This window comes from Mustela nivalis (assembly GCF_964662115.1).
Source record: "Mustela nivalis genome assembly, chromosome: 15".
Lineage (NCBI taxonomy): Eukaryota > Metazoa > Chordata > Mammalia > Carnivora > Mustelidae > Mustela > Mustela nivalis.
In genome coordinates, this window is record NC_139034.1 from 25,578,055 (window position 1) to 25,603,101 (window position 25,047).

The 25,047-nt window shown below is 45.2% G+C and overlaps 1 protein-coding gene and 1 pseudogene across 2 annotated transcripts in view; one reads left to right on the forward strand and one right to left on the reverse strand.

Moving 5' to 3' along the window:
• LOC309849178 (phosphatidylinositol 3,4,5-trisphosphate 3-phosphatase TPTE2-like) overlaps positions 1-4,399 on the forward strand; it is a 122,017-nt gene extending 117,618 nt beyond the window's left edge. Inside the window, exons 28-30 of the mRNA XM_082701505.1 lie at positions 1,193-1,288; positions 2,874-2,944; positions 4,036-4,399. Of these exons, the coding sequence (XP_082557631.1) occupies positions 1,193-1,288; positions 2,874-2,944; positions 4,036-4,132 (264 nt within the window). The 3' untranslated portion in view covers positions 4,133-4,399. The remainder of the gene's footprint in view (positions 1-1,192; positions 1,289-2,873; positions 2,945-4,035) is intronic.
• Positions 4,400-5,441: 1,042 nt separating this feature from the next.
• LOC309848615 (mitochondrial ornithine transporter 1-like) overlaps positions 5,442-25,047 on the reverse strand; it is a 308,432-nt pseudogene continuing 288,826 nt past the window's right edge. Inside the window, exons 3-7 of the transcript XR_014316577.1 lie at positions 17,045-17,303; positions 13,002-13,139; positions 9,733-9,901; positions 8,625-8,783; positions 5,442-7,320 (exon numbers count right to left, since the gene is read on the reverse strand). The product of XR_014316577.1 is annotated as a mitochondrial ornithine transporter 1-like (transcript). The remainder of the gene's footprint in view (positions 7,321-8,624; positions 8,784-9,732; positions 9,902-13,001; positions 13,140-17,044; positions 17,304-25,047) is intronic.

Genomic DNA, 25,047 nt, shown 5'->3' on the forward strand with positions numbered 1-25,047 from the left:
AGAAGAACAATGCACTCTGTGCCTCTAGTCAAAGCCAGTCAGTATCTTTGGCTCAGTATATCTGCAAAATAAAGACCACATCTCCCGGGTTGTGAGGATTAGGTTAGATAATGTATGTGAAGTTGCTTTGTGAGCTATAATCACTGTTATAAGTGATAACTGTCAGGCCACTTTGTCACATAGGAATTGCCCCGCCCCCATGCTTCCACAATTTTTCTTATTTCCTGGCTCTTGAACCTTTAAAATATTTTCCTATCCTACCTGAAACCTGAGCTTATTTCCTTCAGTAACTTGACCTACAGACTCCATTCCAAGTAGACGGGGTGCCTTCTGGCCCTTGGGACTCAACACTCTCATTTCTGTTTCATGTGTTCCATGTCTTTCCCCTCCCTCCCCCACACCACTCAGTCTGCACAGCATTCTCTTTCAGAGCTCCTTGTGTGTACAAATCCACCACACAGAACTCTTTTTCTGCTCCTCTGTGAAACTTTCTTACTCTCTGCTTCTCATTAAGCTCCCCAGAACACACAACCAAACAGTCTTCATTATCCAGCTTGACATGTAATTCATGCCACTCTATCATTGTTTCTTATGTCTGTAGCTCCCTGAAGCATCCCCTGAGTCTGCACCTTCTTTGGTATTTCCCACAGACTCTCCTTAGTGTGGGTACCACTATTGTGCAAGGGCCAATCAGTAACAAAGAAATACTCAGTATAGCCCCAAAGTCCTTCATTCCAGAAACGTGACCAATCTTTGGTCACTCCATCCAGTAGTTGGCTATGGACAAGGCCTATGATACCATCAGCGAGCGCCTCTTTAATAAACATAACCAATCACATGTTTTTGAATGTGAATGCCAAGTTTAAAACTGATCTTCTTAGTGTGTCCCAGCATCTGCAAATCAAATGACACACGTTCAACAGTGACATTTAAATTCTGATGGAAAAGGGAGTATTTCACTTTTCAGCAGTGCAGTACCATACCCTCCAAACATGTTGGCCTTTTAAAAATGTAAACAGTATTGCAACTTAATAGAAACAATGATTCACATTTATTTATATGTGTAATGGCTGCACTCTGAGACCAAGTGTACTTGATAAATCCAGGAAGCTGCGATAAGCAAACTGAACTTCACCATTTATCCACCCATTAGCTAGGGTTATGGTTCTGAGTTCCATGTGATCATTCACAGATCCTTCATGATGCGGAAACAGACAGCGTGACAATCCATCTGTCCAACTGCCCACCACTGTATGATGACATCAAAGTGCAGTTTTTCTCTTCTTCCGTGAGTCATCCAGAACCAACCTATGACAGTATTCTTGTCTGGCCTTTTGAGTGATTCTGATTTAGGCTTTCCTTTACTACAATTCCTGGCAAGGAACAGGATAGGAGATGTCAACCCCTCGCCAGAGAGGGGGAGAAAAACAAGGCCGGTCTATATCAAAATTTTTAAAAAGAACATAAGAGATTTTTGCTCATTTTTTAAAAAAGATTTTATTTGACAGAGATCACAAGTAGACAGAGTGGGGGAAGCAGGCACCCCGCTGAGCAGAGAGCCCTATGTGGGGCTCAATCCCAGGACCCTGGGATCGTGACCTGAGCCGAAGGCAGAGGCTTAACCAACTGAGCCACTCAGGCGCCCCTTGCTCATGTTTTCTAAATTCTATACAACTTGCATATATTTTCAAATAAGGAAAAAACAAAGGTATGTTTACTGCAGAGTGGTGATCACACTTTGGTTTAATATCTTTAAAACATAGTGTTCCCCATAGTTTATAAAGTACTTTAAAATGAGGGAGATCTGACTTTCCTTTGAACCGATACATAATTCATGTTAAATAGTATTTTTTTAAATTTTATTTGACAGACAGAGATCACAAGTGGGCAGAGAGGCAGGCAGAGAGGGAGGGGGGAAGCAGGCTCCCTGCTGAGCAGAGAGCCAGATATGGGGCTCCATCCCAGGACCCTGAGATCATGACCCGAGCTGAAGGCAGAGGCTTTAACCCACTGAGCCACCCAGGTGCCCCTTAAATAGTATTTTTTAATCTAACATTTACCTTATGAAAAATGAGAATGTTTGCCATTGTCATTGCTCTGAACATGAGTGTGTAACTTCTGCTGAGATGTCACAAAGTGTACAAGTGTTACTCTTTACATGAATTTCTAAGCCTCAGTGGTTTTGTTTTCCTATTGAAATCATCAAGCAGAACTGCCAACAACTAACAGTGTTGATCAAGTTAAAGTTTGTGCCCTCCTTCACCTCCCCGTTATGGGAAAATCTGTTCAGTAGTGAAATGGTAGGTGTGTGGAAGCAAGTGACCTCGGTGGTTCCCATACCAGACAGGTTCCCCTTTGATCCCTGAAGCCGGTCTGAACACTCGCTCAGTCAGTGGTCCGAAGCAGGAGCTCCACTACAAGAAGTACTGGCCTGGGCAGTGTTGCTTAATTTTGTGATTTTCAAGGGCCATGAGATGAAAACTCTCTCATGTGTGGGTATTCTTATCATTAATACTGACAGTCAATTATCAGTGCAGCTGCTGCTTGTAGAAATGGATGAGGTCTTTGGACATAAAGTGGCATCGGCCTCCGGTCAGCACGATGTAAACTAGGTTGGAGGACTATTGTCTAATTTATATTGAAAAAAAACACATTTCCTTAAATTTTGATAGGAATGGCAAGAAAAAGCCATTTCTTAAAGGCTCCTTTGTGTCGTGAGCAGAGGGTTATAGAGGTTAAGTGCTGTGTGTCTAAGGGCTCTAATTGTTCAACATATATAGAAAAGAGGGAAAAGGAGAAATTTTAATCTCTTTGTAATTAGTTTTTAGTATCATTTTTATGATGAAAATTAACTTTTTTTCTTTTAATTTTAGGACCTACCCAAGTATTACGACCAGTGTCCATTTTTTTTCTGGTTCCATACATCATTTTTACAAAATAAAAGGTATGGCTCTGATATAATCCAATAGAAATGGCTTAATCTCCAAGATCTGTGTAAGGCAGAATGGTACTCCTGCCCTCAATTTATAGAAACCAAGAAATCCTCAAGTCCCCCATTCTTCATTATGTAAAATATAGGGTTAGTGTTGAGAACCACTGTGGCCTTAACCTCAAAGTCCATGCCATAGGACTGTGTCAGAGGAGCGGAGACGTATTCTAATCAGATCTAGGTGTGGTGATAAATCCCTCCCCTTGCAAGTGTAGCAGGAGTCTGCTCAATTACCCTGACTAGGGCAGGCCCACCGTGTGTGTTCATCTTCTGATGACCGACCACCTACCATATTCTAGGCCAGAAAGGAAAGCATCCTCGAGGAAGGCTTTAGCTAGTTTAAAGGTGACTGACACACACCTGGATCTAGAGCAGAAGTTAGAGGACACAGTAAACATTCGTGAAGACAGCTTAAAAAAAAAAAATCAATAGTCTCTATTTTAGAAATGACTTTCTAGTGACTAAACTGGGAAATCTTTTTTTATAAATTAACTGAAGATTATTCCAGGGAAACTTCTTCCCTCTCTGGAAATTCGTTCCTGAGTCTGGAAGTTCTCTAGAATTCTAGTTCTCTAGTACTTGAAGGAGGACTGAGTTAGTGGGAATAGTAGAAATAGCCGCTGAGGGCTATGGGTCTTGCTTGTGGGGGACAAGAGCTCTCTTGCAGACTCTGCAGGGAAAAGGGTATCGGGTGTCAGCCATACAAACACAGCTCTGTCAGAGCCACGCCACTTATTTAGGCTTCGGTCTCCATGAGGGAGTTCCTTGGGACGCTGGGCTGCTGCAAGCTGTGGATACCGCGGTGCGCGGAGATGGTGCGACCTCTCTGTGAACTGGCTAAGGGAGGACTCACTATGGTAGAGTGGACAGCTGAGGCAGAAGGAGCATTTCAGGAATTACAAACAGCCTTACTGACTGCCTCAACATTGGCCATCCCAGATGTTACCAAGCCCTTCCACTTGTATGTGCCAACTGAGGCACAGGAGAGGGACTAAGACTAACCCTGGTTGGCCTTCTGTGCTTGAAACATGTTTCTTCTTTCCTAGGCTGTACCTTCCACGGAACCAACTGGATAATCCACATAAAAAAAAAACCTGGCATATCTACCGTGAGAACTTCGCAGTAGAGCTGCATTTTGAATAAGTGGGGAGAAGGATCCTGTTCCCCACCATCCCTGCCACACATTTAGGTCTCCTAACCCTCCTTCCTTGCATGTATACTTATAGTACATTTACATACACATTTTTGACACCTTAAGTATATACATTATAAAAGGTTAGTGGTCCTTTTTCTTTCCTGAAGGAGGTATGCCAGAGTTGAGAGAACTACTGTTCCTGGGGACTGTGTGCCAAAGTTAAGAGTTTAAAAGAACTTTCATATCAAAATAACATTTAAAATGACTCCTCACAATTTTGCGTGAGGTTTATTATGTATTTTTGGGTAAGTAGTCCCTGCTTTCACATGTGTAATGTCAGATTAGAGAGGTCATTTCTAAGCTATTTAACAAACCTCCGACTGGCACCAGTACGAGGCTTGAGCCCATAGGACCGTTCCTATAAACAGTCCCCGCTGAGCTTGTGATACAAGCTTCAATTACACAGGCAGTCCTTGGAGGACAAGAGAATCTGGGTAAACATAAGCAGACGTTACAGTAGATTCTTTCTCTTTGTAACATCACAATGAAGTCAAAGGAAATGTCTGCCTAGAGAAATCTAGATGATTTTAAAATACAGCCCCTGACCCAGACTCTGCTCCCAGCCAACTTCATTTAAATGTAGGGAACTCTGTGAAGGTCATCTTTTCACTATAAACACTGGTTAGTCCAGTGTCCACAGGGAATCCTATTCTCTTCATTGCTGGATGTTGTTTTATTCTAAGTACCTTAACGTCATTATGTATATGTTTATATATTTATATATTATATAAATAAAATGTCCTTATTTATGAACATGCCTGGATGCAGGTGCTCTTTTTCCCTCCAAATAGCCCTCAAAGGGTCTCAGCTACCAGTGCAACAGCCCATCTAAAGGCTCTTTAGGAAAAGCTCTGACTACATTACTTGCTGTAATTCGTGTTACAGAAACACATGTTGCCGCTAAACAGTTTGTACTGTTCCCTTGAACATGCACGCAGCCGTAAGCCAGAGGGGCAGACCAGGTGGCAGACTTAGGTAAATGGGGGTGGTGGTGGTGGTGGTGGTAGATACTTAGCTGGCACTAAGGAAGAAAACCCCAATACTCAAGACTTGCTTTTTGAAAGATTATAGTTAGGGTTCCTCTTCCCTAACCCTCCAAGATGCATCCAAATTCCTGGCCACTGAGTTGCTACACTCTTGTGCTTTTGCTGACATAAGGATAATTTACAGGCTTGCCTCCTTACAACCTGACATAAATACTTCCTTGAACAACTCGAGAATCTTACATCATGGTACATCAGAATGATACTGTTGTTGTTGTTGTTTTTTTTAATAGATTGGACTACCCTGGAATAGAATTATCCAAAACATAATAGGAAATTTAGCTACTTTAAAAAAATAGAACAGTTTCCTGCTACATCAACCCCATCCACACAACCAGGCAGAAGAAGAATGCTGCTGGTGGGCCAATTTGCACAGCTGCAGTATACAGAAAGAGCAGCTGCTCACTGCCCCGACCCTCTGGCTTCTGGCGCGTGGGCTAGAGTTAGCACAGAGCCTCTGCAGAGAACAAAAAGCTTCAGGAAACCAGAGGTTTCACTCGAGGGGGACACTGTGCCAACAAGGACAGACACACACGGGACAGATGTTAGCAGAGTCAGCCTGCTTAAGAACACTGGTTTCTGAGAGAGCCCTTGCTGGTCTTGGGGCAGCACGGTATGATGAGGCTTGCCTAAGTGGGGACGAGAAGGGACCCTCTTACACCAGGTGACCTGGAGTTTTGTGGTGGTGGTTAGTGCATTCGTATGGCATAGCTAAATAAAATTACTTGGCTTGTTTCATGGCTTTGTAAAGTCACCCCCTACATACAATCCTGAAAATCCACGGACTGCCAGTACCAAATGTAAAAGGCTCCAACCCAATAAGAAACATGGCAGTTAGCAATCCTGAGATAAATGTAAACAAAGGGGTCACCCCAACATCACTCACTGTGGAGGACAAGCCCTCAGTTCTGTCCAGTTCCATCCAAAAGAGGACCTTGCCTGCGAGCACTGTCCTTCAGGCACCAGTAGGGAACAAGGGCTTCTCTTGGCTTTGGCACTCTGCTCCCGGGAAGGGTTTCTGGTCAGTGGAGGCAGTGAGTGAGTGAATGGGCCAAAGTGCATCAGCAGGCCATAGATGGTCCAAAGAAATAATCTGCAATCCTACCCAGGCCAGGACCCAGAGACAGAAGAAGCAGGCCTGCTGGCGGTCATGGGCCTTCACAAAGCACAGCAGCAGGGCCCCCTCCCCTCAGCACCTCCCTCAACCCAAGGCCCAGCAGAGGGGGAGTTCTTTGGGAGAGAAGGGGAGCTGGCACAGGTGAGGGGCGTGCTGCTCTCACCACACCTCACAATGTGTCAGCGGTCAAGATGATCCCACCTCCTAGGAAGTCAATGGCACTATTTTAACAGTACATCTTGGGAAAATCCAAGAGGCTTACTCTTACATGGAAGCACACCAGTTTGCAGATATGTTCTCCTCTACAAAATCTACACAGATAGTTCAGTTGTCAAGCACCACAGAGAAACTGAACTTCAGCTACTTAGGATAGTGCATGTACTAAGGTTCTAAAAGCCTACATCTAGAGTAAGGAATCACTCATAGTCATCTTCATGAAACATGGTTACTTCAGTTTTTCTGGTGAGATCTGAGAATTAAACATGGAACCAAATGATGCCTTCTAACATGTAACCATCCAAGCTGCACGGACACACACAGGTTTATGCAAAATCCTGAAAGAACTATATTTAGCCTTTCAGATCCTGTGTAGGGCTGGCGGCTCACCCTAAATGTCCCACCAAGGACAAGAGCAGCAACTGAATTCAATTTCAGTACGATTATGGGCAGAAATTAATAGGATAAAATGGAGGCCCTTTTCACAAAGTTTAAGATTTAGAGTATAAAGGAAGACCAAAACAGAACGCCTATGAAACCAAAATAATTCCCCATTGGTCTTGTACTCCGTGAAACCCTGAGATGAACTGTCATGGTCACGTGCCTAGACTTGGACCTCGTTTCGCCAGGACACTTCAGTAGGCTTCGAACTGGCTCATCATCAGCTTCCTGCTGTATTTATAGGCCAGAAAGAGCGCCCCATTGGCAGGGAACGCTCGGATCATTGTGGGTTTCAGTCCAGAATATAAGGCCGTTATTCCTAGAAGACAAGAAGTGATCAAAGACTGAGACGCCCCTTCTCAGAGAGACCCTGTAAAGCTGCAGAGCCCAGGGCTTGACACCGACAGATGCAGACAACACAATGAATGCCGACAAGGGACGGAAGGGCTTCTGTCCAGGTGTCCCTGGACGAACGGGAAGGATGGAGGCTCACGGCAACGAGGCCAGGCATCCAGTGTTCCAGCAAATCTTGGCGATGCTCAGGTACCACACACGAGTCCCAGACTCGCTCCTGGTACATGGACCGGGCAGCGTGAGGCCTCACCTGGGCAGAGAGAAGCAGCCCCAGAACACAGGAGGGCACCAGCCTCACAGAGTCACTCGGGAGGACAAGGACCGCAAGACACCGGGCCAAAAGCACAGTCCTGTGTCCACAGCTGGCACTGCCCAGACTGTTATGAAGATCCAAGTGGATGAGGGAGGCGTAAGGGCTCTGCGCAACTATGAGGCTTTATGCAACTCTGGAGTATGAACTGAACCGTTTCCACACCCTGTGACCGCTCTCTCGGAAAATCAAGCCCGAGAAGTTCACATCCTGAGGAGAAAGATGTAGAGCGGATGCTGAAAGGACAGGTCTCTGCTCACCAGAGGCACGATCCGGGCATTATACAAACATCTCCTAGAAAATCTTGATACTCCTACGTTAACTCTCAAAATTCAGAGCCAATCACCTTCAGGAAGTCTGAGCATTACGGACGTGCAGCATGTTCTTTTATTTATTTTTTTTTAAAAGGTTTTATTTATTTGATAGACAGAGATGACAAGTAGGCAGAGAGGCAGGCAGAGAGACAGGCAGAGAGACAGGCAGAGAGACAGGAGGAAGCAGGCTCTCCACGGAGCAGAGAGCCCGATGCGGGGCTCAATCCAAGGACCCTGGGATCATGACCTGAGCCGAAGGCAGAGGCTTTAACCCACTGAGCCACCCAGGAGCCCCAGCATGTTCTTTTAAATCCTTTAGTGGTTCTGTTAGAGATCCTTTTCTGATACTATCTATACTCTATAGAACAAGGGGTGCTGAATTCCAAGCATTTGTCCCCTTAGGCACAATCTGGAGTTTTAAAGTTCCCTCCGGGCTATTTAGAACAAAGAATCCTGGCCCAGAAGTGAGGAACAAGGACAGCAAACATTCTTGAGAATGGAAGCAAGCTAAGGCAGGGGTGCTAGAAGAAGGACAGGGGGCAGGGGAAGAGAGCAACCACACACACGTGATCGACCTCCACGAGGGTTACAGCGAAATGACCGGTCTAGACATACCCACTCCATTTCTGCAATGAGCAGACTCACCTTCATTTTTCACAATGCTTATAAAGGTTCTGATAAATCCTGCCTGTTTTCCAGACATGGAAAGAACTTGAATTCTGGATTTGACGCAATCCACTGGGTATACAGCAAGCCAGAGGCAGATCCCACCAACTCCACCGCTTAACATCAAAGGGACAGGGCCTGGAGGAGGAAAGCAGCCAACAGCATTTTTGTCTCAAGGACAGCATTTCCAGAGGTCAAGGTGGTAGTGGGTGCAGGTAGATGCAAATAAAAATGCTGATACTTCGGGCACCTGTGGCTCAGTCAGTAAGGCATCTGCCTTCAGCTCAGGTCCTGATCTCAGGGATCGCGCCCCCTTTGGGCTCTCTGCTCAGAGGACACAAGGTCCCATGTGGCACTCTGGAACTGCCCCTCATCACAGGACCATATCAGTGCTGGTCACTGTGGCGCTGTGGCCCTCCTGGCCTGCCCTCCGAAGGACTGGCCCACACAGAACCAGCAGGCCCCGAGCAACATGGCAACCCGCCCCCCACCCCATGGGAATGAGAACAGTGGCCACTGAAACACAGGTCACGTTTTTTCCAACCCTCTCAGTCTGCAGTATTTCATTATGTTAATGCCCCACAGCCCTGATTCTTCCTTTAACATGAAAGCCAAAGTTGTCTTATTAAACATGATAGTTAAGCCTCGGAGCATGCCTAACCCCAGAATAAGCCCGAAACACTGAAGTGATGTGTTTGAGAAGAAACAAGTAAGCATTCCTGCAAGCCAACATTGACGTCATTGCATCAAGCAGGTCCACAGGACAAGCTAGAAAGAATGACACTTTTCAGTCCTCTGGAAACACACTCAAGATTTGTTACCAAGTTTTATGCTTATTGCAAAATGCTTTATAGGTGATTTCCCACAGGAAAGTAATTTCTATATTCTCCCCTAAAATGTTACTCCAGTAACGAAGTCTGGGATGCACAGCTTCACCCCCGTGGCAAGGACATGAGTACACCCAGAGGAAGGTGCCAAGGTCCTTTCCAAGCCTCCAGAAACCTCCATGCCTAGCAGACCCCCACAGCCTCTGCAACAAGCAGGCCACTGTGGGGCGCGGCCCGGCCCAGCCCAGCCAAATGCTTACCTAGCTCATCCTTCGATCTCCCTGATGCATAAAACGACCTGCTCAGCTCGCAGCCGCCAAAGAAGAGGAAATAGCCAGGCACCTCTCGGGTAAGGTGCTGGAGAGGCTGTGGTAGAAGCCCAAGCGGCCGTCCTTCCTGAGGACGCTCTTCACCACGGACCAGACTGTGCTGCAGGGAGACAGGGAACTGTGCTTAGGGCCGGGGAAATGGGGGGCTGGGGATGAGGCTGGCACTTCCATCCAGTGGCAGGCCTGGCTCAACCCTGAGCAGGCAGGGAATGGCTGATTCTAGAAACCCAGGGACCCAAATTCTGACAATGAGGCTTCTGCAGGGAGGAAATCTCAGAGAAGCACAGATCCTTTTATTTTAGGACAGCGGTTCTCACTTGAACTTTCCAACAGCTAGGAAATATCATTAAAGTGTGTATTCATAGAGAGCTGTGTCTGGCCACCGTGCCTCCGGCCAAGACTTCAGCAGACCATGCCAGAAACCCGTCTCAAATGGAACCATGTTCACATTTTCCAAGTGTGCCACTCAGCAAAGGAAGCCCTGAGAACACTCCTGGAGAAGCAGTACTCTGGACTTCTGGAAAATTGAAAGACCTCCTCTGAGTGTGGACAAAACAATGAAGGACCTGGACCAGTGCCACCATGGCAGGGCAGGTTCCTAGAGCTGCTTTTTGCTAGTTGCAAGGCTCACCATCGCAGGCAAGGTCTATTTTATGGTACACAAGAAACAAGGGAAAAGAAGTAGGTGCTACCAAGCCAACACTCCTGCCTGATGACTGTTCTCCCCAAGGGTGGTCAGGGGAGGTGGTCTTCAGGAATCTGCCCCACAGCTTCCCCCTGTATAAAGGATTCCAGGAGCAGATCGGGACCCTCAGAACACATACAAATAAAATCCAACCCCCATTTGACAGGTGGAGAAAGAAAAGTCAGGGAAAGCCAGACAAGCTCTGATTTTTATATTGCTTGCATCCTCTTGCCCTCAATAAACAAATTCACTTTTTGTTCATTGAAAAAAAAACTGCATTCATACATTTTGGATATTATCCAAGATTTAAAAGAGCCAATACCCACTTCTGTCCAACAATGAATAAGAGAAATTACAATAAGGAGCTGTACAGCTCAGCAAGAATAAAATGCCCTCGTATTCGCTCACTCCTCTACCTCCTTCTGTGCCTACTCTCCTCTACCTTTTTTTTGAACGGGTGGGTATAGAAGGAATCTGTTCAAGTGCTTATGGCCTTTTCGCTTTGTGTTAGTGCAGTGAAGGAGTAAGGGAGTAGATGTTACTTAAAGGCAAGATAACGGAAATTCTTAGAAACTCTACAGGGCAAGAAGCACTGAGGATTTAGTTCTTAGAAAGTAAGTAGGCATGAACTTCTCTTTCAGGCTGATCAGAGCCCTGGAGCAGCAGTAATGCAGGATCCTTTCTGTCTAGACCCCTCTTCCTGACGGTGTGCACCATGGCAGGCCTTATCTGTCAGGAAAACAGCAGCAGAAACCACATCTTTGGTGTGTATTAGGAAACCCCTTGCTCTTCACAGTGCTCTCAGCATGTGACCTTGCTTGGACCAGTGAAGAATCAAACCCCCCAGTGATCGAAAGCATTTCAGAAGGCTTCATCAGGCATTACTCATTATCTAGGTCCTCCCTACAACTCAGCTCGCATTCTATAATGGGAATGTAACACAGTGATCCAACTCAACGTGACTGACATGCTTTCTGAACCAAGTCTTAACCCCAAGGTACCATATACCCTGTGTAGGCCAGGAGTATATAGCCACACCTAAAATATTGTCAACCGATACTTACCTTTGTGCAAGGTGTCCATTCGCTTAAGTTTAGGGAGCCAACAATTACTTTCCTTAAAACTACCTTAGGAAGGGGTGCCTGAGTGGCTCAGTGGGTTAAAGCCTCTGCCTTCGGCTCAGGTCATGATCCCAGGGTCCTGGGATCGAGCCCCTCTCTGTCTCTGCCTGCCTTGCTGCCTACTTATTCTGTCTGTCAAATAAATAAATAACATCTTAAGAAAAAAAAACCCTTAGGAAACCAACTGAAGGTTGTTGGAGGAGAGGTGGGGGGGTGGGGTAATTGGTGACGGGCATTAAGGAGGATGCTTGATGTAACGAGCACTGGGTGTTGTATTTAAGTGATGAATCAGTAAATCCTACCCTGGAACTAATAATACATTATATGTTAACTAAACTGAATTTAATAAAAAAATTTAAATGAAAAAAAAAATACCTTAAACTACTCCTAAGGACATGAGAGCAACTTTCTGGGTTCTGTTCCTGTTCTACCTCTGAATCTGGGCATTGGTTATGAAAGTGTTTGTTTAGTGACTATGAGAACCCCCACTTATGATTTCTGGGTGTACAGCAGATTTCAATAAAAAGTTTCAAAGACTTATGCTTTTGGACCTCTAGGCTAGAAATAGTAGCTTCAAACTGGTTGTAAAGAATCCCCAGGGTGCAGGATATAGAACTCAATCAGAATCCCCACCCACCCTGGGAGGAGACTACTTGTGTAAATGGTCAATTACTCTGATTTTTCCGGTCAGATTTACACACTGAGTCAACCACAGTGACAAAGAGCTTTAGTCAGCCAGATGTCAAGATAAATAAGCAAATGTTGAGATTAATAAAGACAACAAGTCACACTGTGTATGACACATACTCATGTAACTAGAATCTGTTTGCAGGACTGAGGGGAGAGCATTCTGATGGCTGCAGAGTAGCTCCGAAGAGCTCTGAGGAGTGTTCAGAAGGCTCTCTGTGGGTACACGAGAAGGGTGGGGGGGGATAGGTAAGAGAGTGACCCTGGAATCTGGGCTGATCCACTCACGTGAAACCTGGGAACGGGCACCAAATATTCATCTTGGAACCCAAGTTGGCATTTCTGAAGGCTCAGCTCTCAGACACGGTTTCAAAGCTGTCTGCTGAGTGCCTCCAACACAGCCGGGGACGCTGCCTCATGCACTCAATGAGCCAAGAGTGAGAGGAGCTCTCGGCCTCTCCACGTCCCAGGTGAGAAACTTCTGCAGACAGTGGTCCGTTGTGGGAGCAGGAGTGGGTCCAGCCCTCTGAAAGTTCATTTAGGAAGTCCCCCTCTGACTGGTAGGGGAAAGAGTTCTAAAAACACAGTATTTTGGAGTAGATAAATCTCTTTCTCTGCCACTGAGTTTTAGTAGAATATAAAACTTACATATACTCAATGCACCAAGGCAATGAGAGACCCAGCGTTTGTGCCCGAACAGCACTTACTTGTGGCTTCTGGCGATCTTCCCTGACGACTCCATCTCATACATGGTCTGCAGCCGGCACTTGACTAGCTCAGTGGGACAGAGCACCAGGGCCACAAAGGCAGAGGTGAAGGAACCCGCGGCTGCATTCTGCAGATCACTGGAAGGAAACCAGCACGGGAGTCCGGTCATTCATTCATTCAGCACTCCCCACTCAAAGCATTCGGCTGTAAGGGAAAGCAAGGATCAAAGGAGAGGAACCCTTTGCCGAGTGCCCACTGGGAACTCACACATGTGGTTTCATCTAAGGACCCCAGCCCTGGGAGGCCAACACTGATACTGACACCCCAAATTTCATGTGGAAAAACCGTGCATAGGATACCTAATGTACCTGAAGTCACACCACTACCACATGGCAATGCTAGGATTCAGACCTGGGTCTGCCTGACTGCAAGATCCAGCTGCTTTTATTAGTCATAGTCATGGCGACATGCATGGAATATATCCCCTACCCCTAAGGCTCTATGCAGAAGCCATAATCCCCCAAGGTGATGTATTCGGAGGGGGCCTCTGGGAGGTGCTTAGGTTTAGTGAGGTCATGAGGGTAGAACCCCACATGATGCAATCAGTGTCCTTATAAGAGGCCACCGCTCTCTCTATCCACCCTTTGAGGACACAGCAAGAAGGTGTCCCTCTGTAATCCAGGAAATAGGCCCTCACCAGACACCCAGTCAACCAGCACCATGATCTTGGGCTTTCCAGTTTTCAAAACTGAGAGAAACAAATGTTTGTTTAAGCCATCCAGTTGACGGTATTTTGTTACAACAGCCACAACTATGACACAGTGATATATAAACAAACAAACAAAAAACCCTAAAACAAAAAAAAAAAAAAAGAGGAGTAAAAAAATTACCCAAACTCCCACCACCCCAAAGACACACCATCACGATACTTCAGCATATCTGCCACTAAGCTTCATAAAGCGAGGTTCTGGGGCCATCCCTGCATGCCCCAAATCCAACCTGGAACAACCACATGTACAAAGTAACTGTTGCAGATGAAAGCCCAGAATAAATCTTTAACCAAAAAGCTGCTCATTGCAAAAAAGATTTCCCAGTTCCGCTGACGACCTCCTGACCTCAGCCCCAGAGGGCAGCAGGAGCGAGGACGGGGGAGGAGGGGGTGAAGGAGGGGTCAGCAAGCTCCAGGGCTGGAGGTAAAATGGCTACACCGGGAATCTAAATGGAGAAGCAAATGCACGAAACACAAGCATTCATTTCACCACAGGGGGGTCTGGTACAAGCAGCCAGTCACCAGCAGGGCTGTGAAAGCGAGGTCCCATCAGAGTTCAAAATACGGGGAAAAGTCTGAGAGATTAACTGTTAGGAATTCTCTTGAGCGTTCACAAGGGTCAGAAAATAAGATCCCTTCCAGCCCCGGAGTGTTCGGTCACAAGAGCTCTGCTGGCACCCGGGACTGGGCAGGAAGAGTGAGCTGCTCACAGGACGACTGGCTCCCTGACTCTCACCTGTCAAGCCGGCAGCCTGTGTCACCTAAACACCACGACGCCACACCCCCGCGAGGCGACCCCCTTCCTGGCTACGGAGATCCCCTCCCAAGCTTTCCCCAAACCGTGAGCAAAAGCCTAACAGACCGAGCACATGCGACTATCCGGACGTTAAACAGTCACACAAACGGACGTCAGACAGGAAGAGAAAATCACGGGCCGCCAACAATCTCAGCCCCAACCTTCTGGTCCCGGGTGACCTGGCATCGGGGCCATGGGCAGACAGAGGTCGGGGCCCAAGCCTGTCTGCTCCCAGAAGAGTTGGTGGGGAGCGAGGCTTTCTTCCAGGAGGGAGATCATGCTTGCGTTCCAGACTTGCTTCTCTTTTCAGAGAATCAGGTATGAGGCCATTACCCAGCGACATGCAACTCTGCTGGTGCTCAGCTTCTAGCGAATGGAAACTGTCCAACATGGTTCACACCTACTCAGTGGACTGTCCAGATCAAAGCTTCAAGTGGCTTCTGCAGTCCTTCAGCCAGCCTGCAGATCCAGGCTTCGTTTCCCTCGGGCACCCTTCATCAATTTGCTGACCAGCAGCCAGAATGGCCAGGTTTGCGGGAACAAAGATGGCATCAATCGGTGTGGAAGCCCTTCAGCCTAAGAGTCGGGGGCCTGAGTATGAGCACGCTGTTCTAGTGCAACAGCAAGGCCAAAGCACACCTGCAGTGGACTCTGAGTCCTCTCCCCTACCTGGGAGAACAGTGAGGCATGCGGGGCCCCAGGCTGCACCTGCAGGAGAGGCATTAGACCCAGAACTGAAACCGCAGCAGGCACAGGATGGGATTTGGTAAGAATCGGTTGCTTATCTCCCATTCAACAAACATGTACCTGAACCCTCCTGCTGTGTTAGGACCCCATGTGGACAAAGGTCAAAGGAGAACTCTACTCAGGGTGGCATTCAAGCCAAGGACATGCAAATATTTACAGTATCATTGCTGAAATTCACGGCAGGCTTTTCCAAGCAGTGCTTTCCTTTCATTGCCTCTACTGACCACGCCTTCCTCTAGACCTGACCGCTACCACAGTCTAGAGTCCTGACTCTGGTCTTACGGCAAGAGTTCTGGACGGGGACTCGGAAGACACAGCTCTGGGTCCTGTGCTCAGTTATGAGCTCAAGTAATAGGATCCTAAGCCAGTATCTGCAAGTCGGGAGTCCCCAGTTTTAAAACAGAACAGCAGGGAGAGCTCTGCTGCTCTCACAGATCATGAGGAGGGATGAACAAAACAGGACAGGTGTGGGTGCCCCAGCTCCATCAACTCTAAGGTGGCCATTCCCTGCCAGGTAATAAGCAAACACTGTTGTGTGGGATGAAGACGCAGCTCCCTCCTGCCTCACCAGGACGGGAGAGGAGGGTACGGGGTGAGACCACATGAAACAGAATGGCTTCTTGGCTGGAGGACTTCCTCCAGGACCTCATGTGGCTGCTTCCTACCTCCATCTTCTCCATAAGGCATCCTCCTCTGGGAATGCCGCAGGGGACCTAAATGTCCCATCTTGTCCCAGAGAAAGTGTCCCCCTCTAGCAGGAAGAGTGACAGTCGCTACAGTGTTCTTTCTGTCAGTCTCTAGCATGAGATCCCACACTCTCCTGGTTTCTCTCCTGCTTATTTATTTACTTCCTCCTCCTCTTCATGACCCCTTCTGTGCTGGAAGGTCCTGGAATCCATGCACAGCCCTCTATAGATGCTATCTCCCTGGGTGATTCCACCCAGTCCCAAGCTTTTAAAAAACACATTCCATCCATGAAGACAAAACTCCTGCGAACAAAAGGGCACATCTTTGAGGTCACTAGGCGTCTCCAGAGAACACTTCTGCACAGAAGGGGCCTACAGTCGGGTGGGACCGGAGTTGCAAATGGGTTTCCAGTTCCTACCGAAACAACCCATACAGCTATCTGCCCAACCATGAACCTGATATAAGTTTCAATGATTTAAAATAAATCAATGTTCAAAAAAGGGAGGACTACACATCCTGGTGGTTTCTGAATCCTCTATGGTCTCTGTGTAAATAAATATGCAAGGGAGGATGCGGCACAAGCCGAAGTCTGATGTTTGGGCCGACTTGGCCAAAGAGTCAGTCCATCTGCATCTTCACAGACGCTTCCAGCTCCTCCTAAAATTCCAAGTTGCTCTCCAGCCTGTCTGGCTCAGGCAGCTTCTTCCAGTCCTCTGCACTCTGATGAAGGGGAACCCAAAGCTCGGCTCACAAGTTGCACCTGTGGCTCCCGTCCAGCCCTGGTGCCCACAAGAGAAGCAGTACTACCAGGGCATCTGAAAAGCAACTTCCTGAAGAACAGCAGAATGTAAGGGCACCTCCTTATTCAGGGTGCATTACTGACCAGCCTTCTGCAAGTTTTACATGACAACTTCACAATCAGAAACAATGTGGTTATTTTAAAAAAAGAAACACTCTTCCCATAAGGTATCATAAAAATTTTGACTGGGCAACAACATTGTCTTTCTAAACAAAGGAAGAATGTGTTAGTGCCCACAACTCACCTCAGCCTGGCCTGCTTCTCCAATCCAACCACCTTCCGCACCACCTGTTGCCAGAAGCTGTAGCACATGAAGAAGACCGAGTTCTCGGTGATGTTGGTAATCAGCGCTGGGCTGGTCCCCTTGTAGAAGCTGCGGAAGCCCACCTGGGAGTAGGTCTTCAGGCAGCAGTCGGTGAGGCCCCGGTACAGGTCAGGGAACGTCTGCATCTTTACTTTCAAGGTGTCAAAGGGCTGCCCGGTCAGTACACATGCTGTGCCCCCTAAAACCAGGACAAAAGTCTCCTCCAGCACCCATCTTGTTTTGGAATGCAGCCGCAAACACCCACAGAAATTTAGAGAGAGATAAGCACCCTACCCCAGGGCTTTCTTCTGTCACAGTTCACTCCAACATCTCTTCCCACCCCCCGACCGGCAACGAAACCTCCAAGCCCAGTTCAGTTAACAACAAAGGGTCCCCACTGTGCCTGGCACCCAGCTCCAGCTCTGAAGGAACCCACCCTTGGTGGGAGAGACAGACACGTGTTCAACAGTCAAGACCACAGGGGGCACAGGGTGGCGTGTGTGCAGAGGGGTCAGCAATGGGGTCAGATGGACTTGGTCCCGAAGGCCGGCTCTGATGTGAGAGTCTGGACAAGCGATAGTAACTTCGGAGCCTTGGCTCCCCATCCAGTTTGCACGAGGATTACATAAAAATGGACGAGAAGGCTGAAGATAACAGCTGCTGTGGGAACGGCTCATGAAGAACAGTCCCTCTGCTGCGTGCAGTCATAGCAAGGGAGGGAGGAGAAGTCTGGCAGGAGGGACTTACCCCTCTCTGCCTAATCCCCGCAGCAGAGATGACTATCAGAAAAACAGGGAAAGAGGCAACAGAGAAAGATGACAGAGAGTCTGGCTAATCCCTAAAGAGCTAAAATTGGACCACACAGAAAATCTTCATCTGGATTCTACCAACTAATGATTCGTATTTGAAGGGAAATGCACTGAATCCTACCGTGCTTAGCATCAATCATGTATTTTTACACTTTTATATTGTAAGAGTTTAGAAAACAGCAAAATCTAAATTGCTGTAGAGGACCTCAATGAAAAGTCTGAAGGTAAGGAAAAGAATGAACTCTAGCCACGCCACCCTGTCTTAAGCCCGGACCCTGGCCTAGGTCAGCATTTGAAAAATGCCACTCGTTAATGCTTCTACCTTTCCTGGGCCTCAGAGATCCCTGTATCTCAGATGTCCACTGTTTGTGTCAGGAAACCTAACTATTGGATTAGGTATGTATGTATGTATCTATGTATGTATGTATAAGAGATTGTATTTATTTATTTGACAGAGAGAGATTACAAGTAGGCAGAGAGGCAGGCAGAGAGAAAGAGGGAGAAGCAGGTTCCCCACTGAGCAGAGAGCCCGATGCGGGACTTGATCCCAGGACCCTGATACCATGACCTGAGCCAAAAGCAGAGGCTTAATCCACTGAGCCACTCAGGTGTCCCTGGATTAGGTTTTTAAAGCGTCATCAAAATTGAAAAGAAGGCTGGGGCCCCTGGATGGCTCAGTCAGTCAAGTATCAGACTTGATTTGGGCTCAGGTCCTGATCTCCGGGTTGTAAGACTAAGCCCAGCATTGGGCTCAGTGCTCCGCATGGGGTCTGCTTACAGACCTTCCCCCACCACAAGACCTTTTTTTAAAAAATTGAAGAGAAGGCTTACATAAGTACTTTATGTAATTTTATGTGATTTCATAACTGACATTACATAGTTACTCTGACTGAATTGTGCAAAGTAGAGACAGGAGAGGGGCTGTTTTGAATAAATCTCATGAATTACTGGCAGATAAACATGTTCAAGGAGTCTGAAAACTGTGAGCTCTTCTTTTAAGCAACTGCAAGTATATCTGGGATCCTATCCCTACATTCTTCTAGGAGAGTAATGATCCATTTCCACTCTGTCTTGCCAAATTCTCTTCAGTTCTGAATTAGTAGAACATTATTCAATAAGATGCTACTACAATTGTAGTTATTCTCTCTCAGGTACTTCTAGGAATAAAATAGGACCCTAATTGTATAAAAATAATTATTCCAAAAGAAGAGGTGAATGTCAGCATTTTTAAAGAGGGTACATAATTTAGGTAACCTAGACACAGATAAACTGAATAAACAACTTCATTCAGAGTGTTGCAATATTAACTGGAACCTTTCCATAGTTTAACTCAACAGTTCCGACATCACAGGCTGCTAATACACGGACTTGTTGCATATCTGTAACAGTTACATTTCCAACAGTGAGAAGGTAGGAGGCTAGTGCACTCTCAAACGCTAACTACAATTCCCTCCTCTCATCTATGGAGGTAACAGACTCCCATGTAATTTACCACAAACAATACTGTCCAGGCCCCCCTTAAGTGCGTGATGACGATTTGGAACACCTGCACCAGCCACTGAGCCCTAGCAGGTCCTCAGATATCCCAGAAGCTATGAATAACTTAGAGGAAGATTTCTCCACTTGCTCAAAGCATAGACCTCTGATCATCTCATTCTCCTTGACTGAAAAATGGAAATAGTTCTGCATTCTTTCATTGGTGTCCCAAAAGGCCCTGCAGGAGAGGGGCTCAGACCATGGTGCACTCTATACTTTACCAGGGCCAGTGTTGTGGGTTTTCAATGCTTGAAATAGTTGAGTCAGCAAATAACAAGGTGGTAAGGAAATCTAACCTGGCAGGGATGGCGTCGGTGGTGAAAATGGGGATGACCAAGCAGCAGACCCTTCACCAGAAGCTCCAGGACCACCTTGTCCACCCATGCAAAAATGGAGAACCTCAAACTCAAAGGAGGCACTTGATAAGTGTTCTGTTTAACTGCACAGGGAGGCATATCATTTTCAAAATGTTCCAATCGTAAAAGGCCCAAGATGGATGAAATGCTCCAATCAAAAGATAAAGGGATGGGGGGCTCCGTCCGTAGAAAATGCAACCCTTGATATAGGGCTCGTGAGTTCAAGCCCCACATTGAACATGGCATTTACAAGACAGATAGAAGAGAAAGAGAAAGAGAAACTAAGAAAGAAAGAGAAAGAAAGACAGAGAGAGAGAGAGAGAGAGAGAAAGAGAAAGGAGGGAAGGAAGGAAAGGAAAGAGAAAAAGAATGGTCAGAGTGACTGGATTAAAAAAGAAAGAAAAAAGAAAGAAAGAAAAAGCAAAACCTATCTATATGCTGCCTACAAGAGACTCCCTTCAGACCTAAACTCACATACACTGAAAATGAAGGGCTGGAAAAACATTTAACATGCAAAGGTGGAAAAAAAAAAAGCTGCAGTGGCAATACTTACATAACACAGACTGTAGAACACTGTAACAAGAGACAAAGAAGAGCACTACATAATGATAAAGGGACCAATCCAACCAGAAAACAAGAGGATGTTACAAATAGATTAACAGACACAAAGGGATAAATTCACAGTAATTACAGTAGGGGACTTTAATACCCTGTATACATCAGTAGGTCACCCAGACAGAAAATTAACAAGGAAAACAGTGGCTTTGAACAACACTTTAGACCAGATGAACATAACAGATACATATAGAACATTCCACCCAGAAACAGAATATACATTCATGTCAAATGCACATGGAACGTTCTCCAGAATATATCACATGTTAGGCCACAAAATAAATCTCATTTGATATAAGAAGACTGAAATCCTATCAAGCTTCTTTTTTTACCACAAAGTATGAAACTAGAAATCAATCACAAGATTAAAAAAAAAGCCATAAAGAACATAAATACATGGAATTTAAATAAGATGGTACTAAACACGGAATGGGTAAATCAAGAAATCAAAGGGGAAATGAAAAAAAAATGCATGGAGACAAATGAAAATGAAAACGCAACGGCTCAAAGTCTTGGAGATGTAGCAAAAGTAGTTCTAGAAGGAAAATTTATAGCAATATAGGCCTAACTTAAGAAATGAGAAAAATCTCAATTACATATACTGAAAAGAGGTAGAAGAACAAGCAAAGTCCAAAAATAGAAGGATATAAGATCAGAACAGACATTCAAAAGACAAAAAACCATAAAAGATTTTAAAAAATAACAGAAAACAGACATCACAAAAGTCCAAAGTATATCCTTCTCCTGCTGGAGGATATACCTTAGCAATCTAGGGTGACTATAAACACATACACACAATGTAGATTATCTTTCTCCCACATCAAAAGAGATAATAAAGATCCAGAGATAGAGGAGAGATCCAGAAGCTCCAATATCCATTTGACAGGAATTCCAGGAAAAGATAATAAAGGGAATGGAGCAGAGGAAATCACAAGTAGAAAATGTTAACAGAGAGACAGCCGGATAGCTCAGGTCATGATCCCAGGGTCTTGGGTCGAGCCCCTCATTGGGCTCCCTGCTCAGTGGGGAGACTGCTTCTCCCTCTCCCTCTGTCTGCTGATCCCCCTGCTTATGCTCAGTAAATAGATAAAATCTAAAGGAAAAAAAAAAGGAAAAGGAAAAATTTGAACAGACCAATTACTAGTAATGACACTGAATCAGTAATCAAAAAACAAACAAAACAAAAACCTCCCAACAAACAAAATTGGACTAGATGGATTCAGAGGTGAATTCTATCAAACACAAAGGAAAGTTAATACCTATCCTTCAAACACCATTCCAAAAAAAATAGAAAACTTCCTAATTCATTCTAGGAGGCCAGCACTATTCTGACCTCAAAAGCGAAGATAGTACAAAAAAAATTACAAGCTAACATCTCTGATGAACACAGTTGCAAAAAGCCCCCTCAATAAAATAACAGCGAATGGCATTCAACAGTACAGGAAAAAAAAAAAATCCTTCAGCAAGATCAAGCAGGCTTTATTCCAGGGATGCAAGGGTGGTTTCAATATTCTGAAATTGATCAGTGGAATGCACCAATTAGCAATAGGACAAAAGCCATAAACATCTCAAATACAGAGAAGCATTTGACAAAGTACACCATGAAATGGATGGATGTCAGCAGAGCAGATTTAGAGGGAACACACCTCAGCATAATAAACCCACAGCTAACATCACACTCAATGGGGAAAAGCTGACAGTTCTCCCTCTATGATTAGAGACAAGACAGAGATGTCCATATTCACCACTTATTTAACATGGTACTAGAAGTCCTAGCCACAGCAATCACACGAGAAATACAAGGCATTCCAATTGGTAAGGAAGAAGTTATGCTGTCACTATCTGCACAGGACATGGTAGTACATACAGAAAACCTTAGGGGCACCTGGGTGGCTCAGCTGGTTAAGCATCCAACTCTTGATATCAGCTCAGGTCTTAACTCTCATGGTCATGAATTCAAGCACCTCATTGTGTACCACAGTGGACATGAAGTCTACTTTAAATAAAGAAAACTTCACAAAAAAAGAACTTCACAAAAAGAAGACTTCACAAACCACAACAAAAACTATTAGAACTGATAAATGAAGAGGGTGCCTGGGTGCCTCAGTCATTAAGCATCTGCCTTCTGCTCAGGTCATGACCCCAGGGTCCTGGGATCCAGACCCATATCAAGCTCTCTGCTCTGCAGGGAAGCCTGCTTCCTCCCCTCCCATTCCCCTGCTGTGTTCCCTCTCTTGCCACGTGTCTCTCTCTGTCAAATAAATAAATACTGATAAATGAAGTAATTTGTAGGATACAAAAATATACAAAAATCTGCTGCATTTCTTTTACACTAATTACAAAGTAGCAGAGAACGAAATTAAGAAGACAATCCCACTTATAATTGCAACAACAACAACAAAAAGACTTATGAATAAACTTAACCAAGGAGGTAAAAAACCTGTTCTCTGCAATCTTATACAGCAATGAGAAAGAGACTGAAGACAGCACAAATGGAACATTGTACCATGATTATGAATCGGAAGAACAAACATTGTTAAAATGTCCATGTTACCCAAAGCAAATCAATGGGTTCAATGCAATCCCTACCAAAATACCACCAGCATTTTTCAAAGAACAGACAAATAATCCAAAAATTTGTATGGAAGCACAAGTGTTCTTGAGTAGCCAAAGCAATGTCGAGAAAGAACAGCAAAGATGGAGGTATTGCAATCCCAGATTTGTAGATATACTACAAAGTCTTTTGTGCGCACGTGCACATGCGTGCGTGGGTGCATGTGTCCGCAGGCTGGATCCCTTTTTGAGGCACTGAAACACAGCTGTGCTGAAGACCAAATAATGCTCTGCAGATAACTTCCTGGTAGTTGAAGACCCTCACTGGATGATATGTATATATAGATGTATATAGATACATATATATATTTTTAAGATTTTTTAGTTTGGGAGAGTTTAGTGGGCATGAAAAAACAAAAATTACCCTTCAGAAAAATAAAATACTTCTGTTTTGAAGACATATCAACAATGTCTTGTGTATAGTCAGTAATTGCCAGACTGGGCATGCCTGGTTGGCTGTCAGAAGAGCATGCAACTCTGGATCCCAGAGTTGTGAGTTCGAGCCCTACATTGGGAAAAAGATTACTTAAAAGTAAAATCTTGAGAGAAAGGAAGGAAGGAAGGAAGGAAGGAATTACTAGACTTTCACAAAGAAATAGGAAAATATCACCATGGGGAAAGAATTCGGTTGACAGAAAATGACCAGAAGATGGTGCACGTATTAGACTGAAAATGCAGAGACACATCAGTAGTTATCATGAGGAAGTTTAAAGGCTTGATGGAAAACCTGGACTTAGTGGTTGAAAAGATAAGACAATCTTAAAAATGACCTGAAGGAGGGGGGCCTGGGTGACTCAGTTAAGCATCTGCCTTCAGCTCAGGTCATGACCTCAGAGTCCTGGTATCCAAGCCCACATCGGACTCCCTCCTCAGCAGAGAGCCTGCTTCTCTCTCTGTCTCTCTGCCCCTCTTGCCTCTCCCCCCACTGTTTGCACTCACACTTGTGCTCACTCTCTTTTTCAAGTAAATAACTTAAAATCCTTTTTAAAATAGGACCTGAAGGAAATTTTAGAATGAAAAATCCAAAGAATTCTTGTACCAAAAAGTAATAACAAATAAAAGATATAGTCACATAAAAAACAGGATTAAGAAAACAGGAGGAGCACACTCTAAAATAGTTGAGGATATTGAAAATTTGATTTTTAGAAGAAAAGAAGTAACTAGCAAATTAGATGAAGCTAAAGCATACAAGACAAACCAAGGCAAGGAACTGCCCCATGATGGATCACAAAAACACAAAGTCATGGGAAGTGGGGAAGAAGCCATAAGCAATACAGTTGATGGACGCAGAGACAGAGCATCCTACTGAAGTAACAGGAGAGAAGAGAGACATTGCAGAGGACGAACTGGTCAAAGCAAAGATGGGAAAAAAAATCCCTCTCAGTTTAAAGAATAAAGAAAATATTCTACAAACCTCCAGAGAAGATGAAGGAGCAAGACTTGCATTGACAGCAGACTTTTCATCAGCAACACTGAATATTAGTAAGCAATGGAGTTAATGTCTTCAACATTCTATGGGAAAGTGATTTTGAATTAAAATTCTATATCCAGTTAAATGAGCATTTAGGCCTTACGGGTGGTGAAGGACCTTTTCAGATATGTAAAGCCGCATCAAATTTACCAGCCAGAAATCATTTATGAAAGAATTACTGAAAGATACAATCCGACAAAATGAAAAAAGAAAGAAGGAAGATACAAATTCAAGAAAAAGTAGATAAAACTAGTAAACTCAAAGCATGGAACTGGGGACGAAACTGGTGATGGCTTGAGCTATTTGTTAAAGAGTTAAAGGTTGCTGAGCCAGAGGAGGTGAAGAACTTAGAGACTCGGGAGGAAGGATCTTCAGTTGGAAGGAAAAACAAACCCTCGAGAGGAAGACGGCTCAGAGTTAGAAGAGGAGGGAGGAAGGAGGCTTGAAGGCGCAGAAGAAGGGAGAAGAGGTGGCTTTGGAATAATGTGAGGAAAGGATTCCATCTTCCAATGCCATACTGTGGTAAATATGAAGCATGGAGTT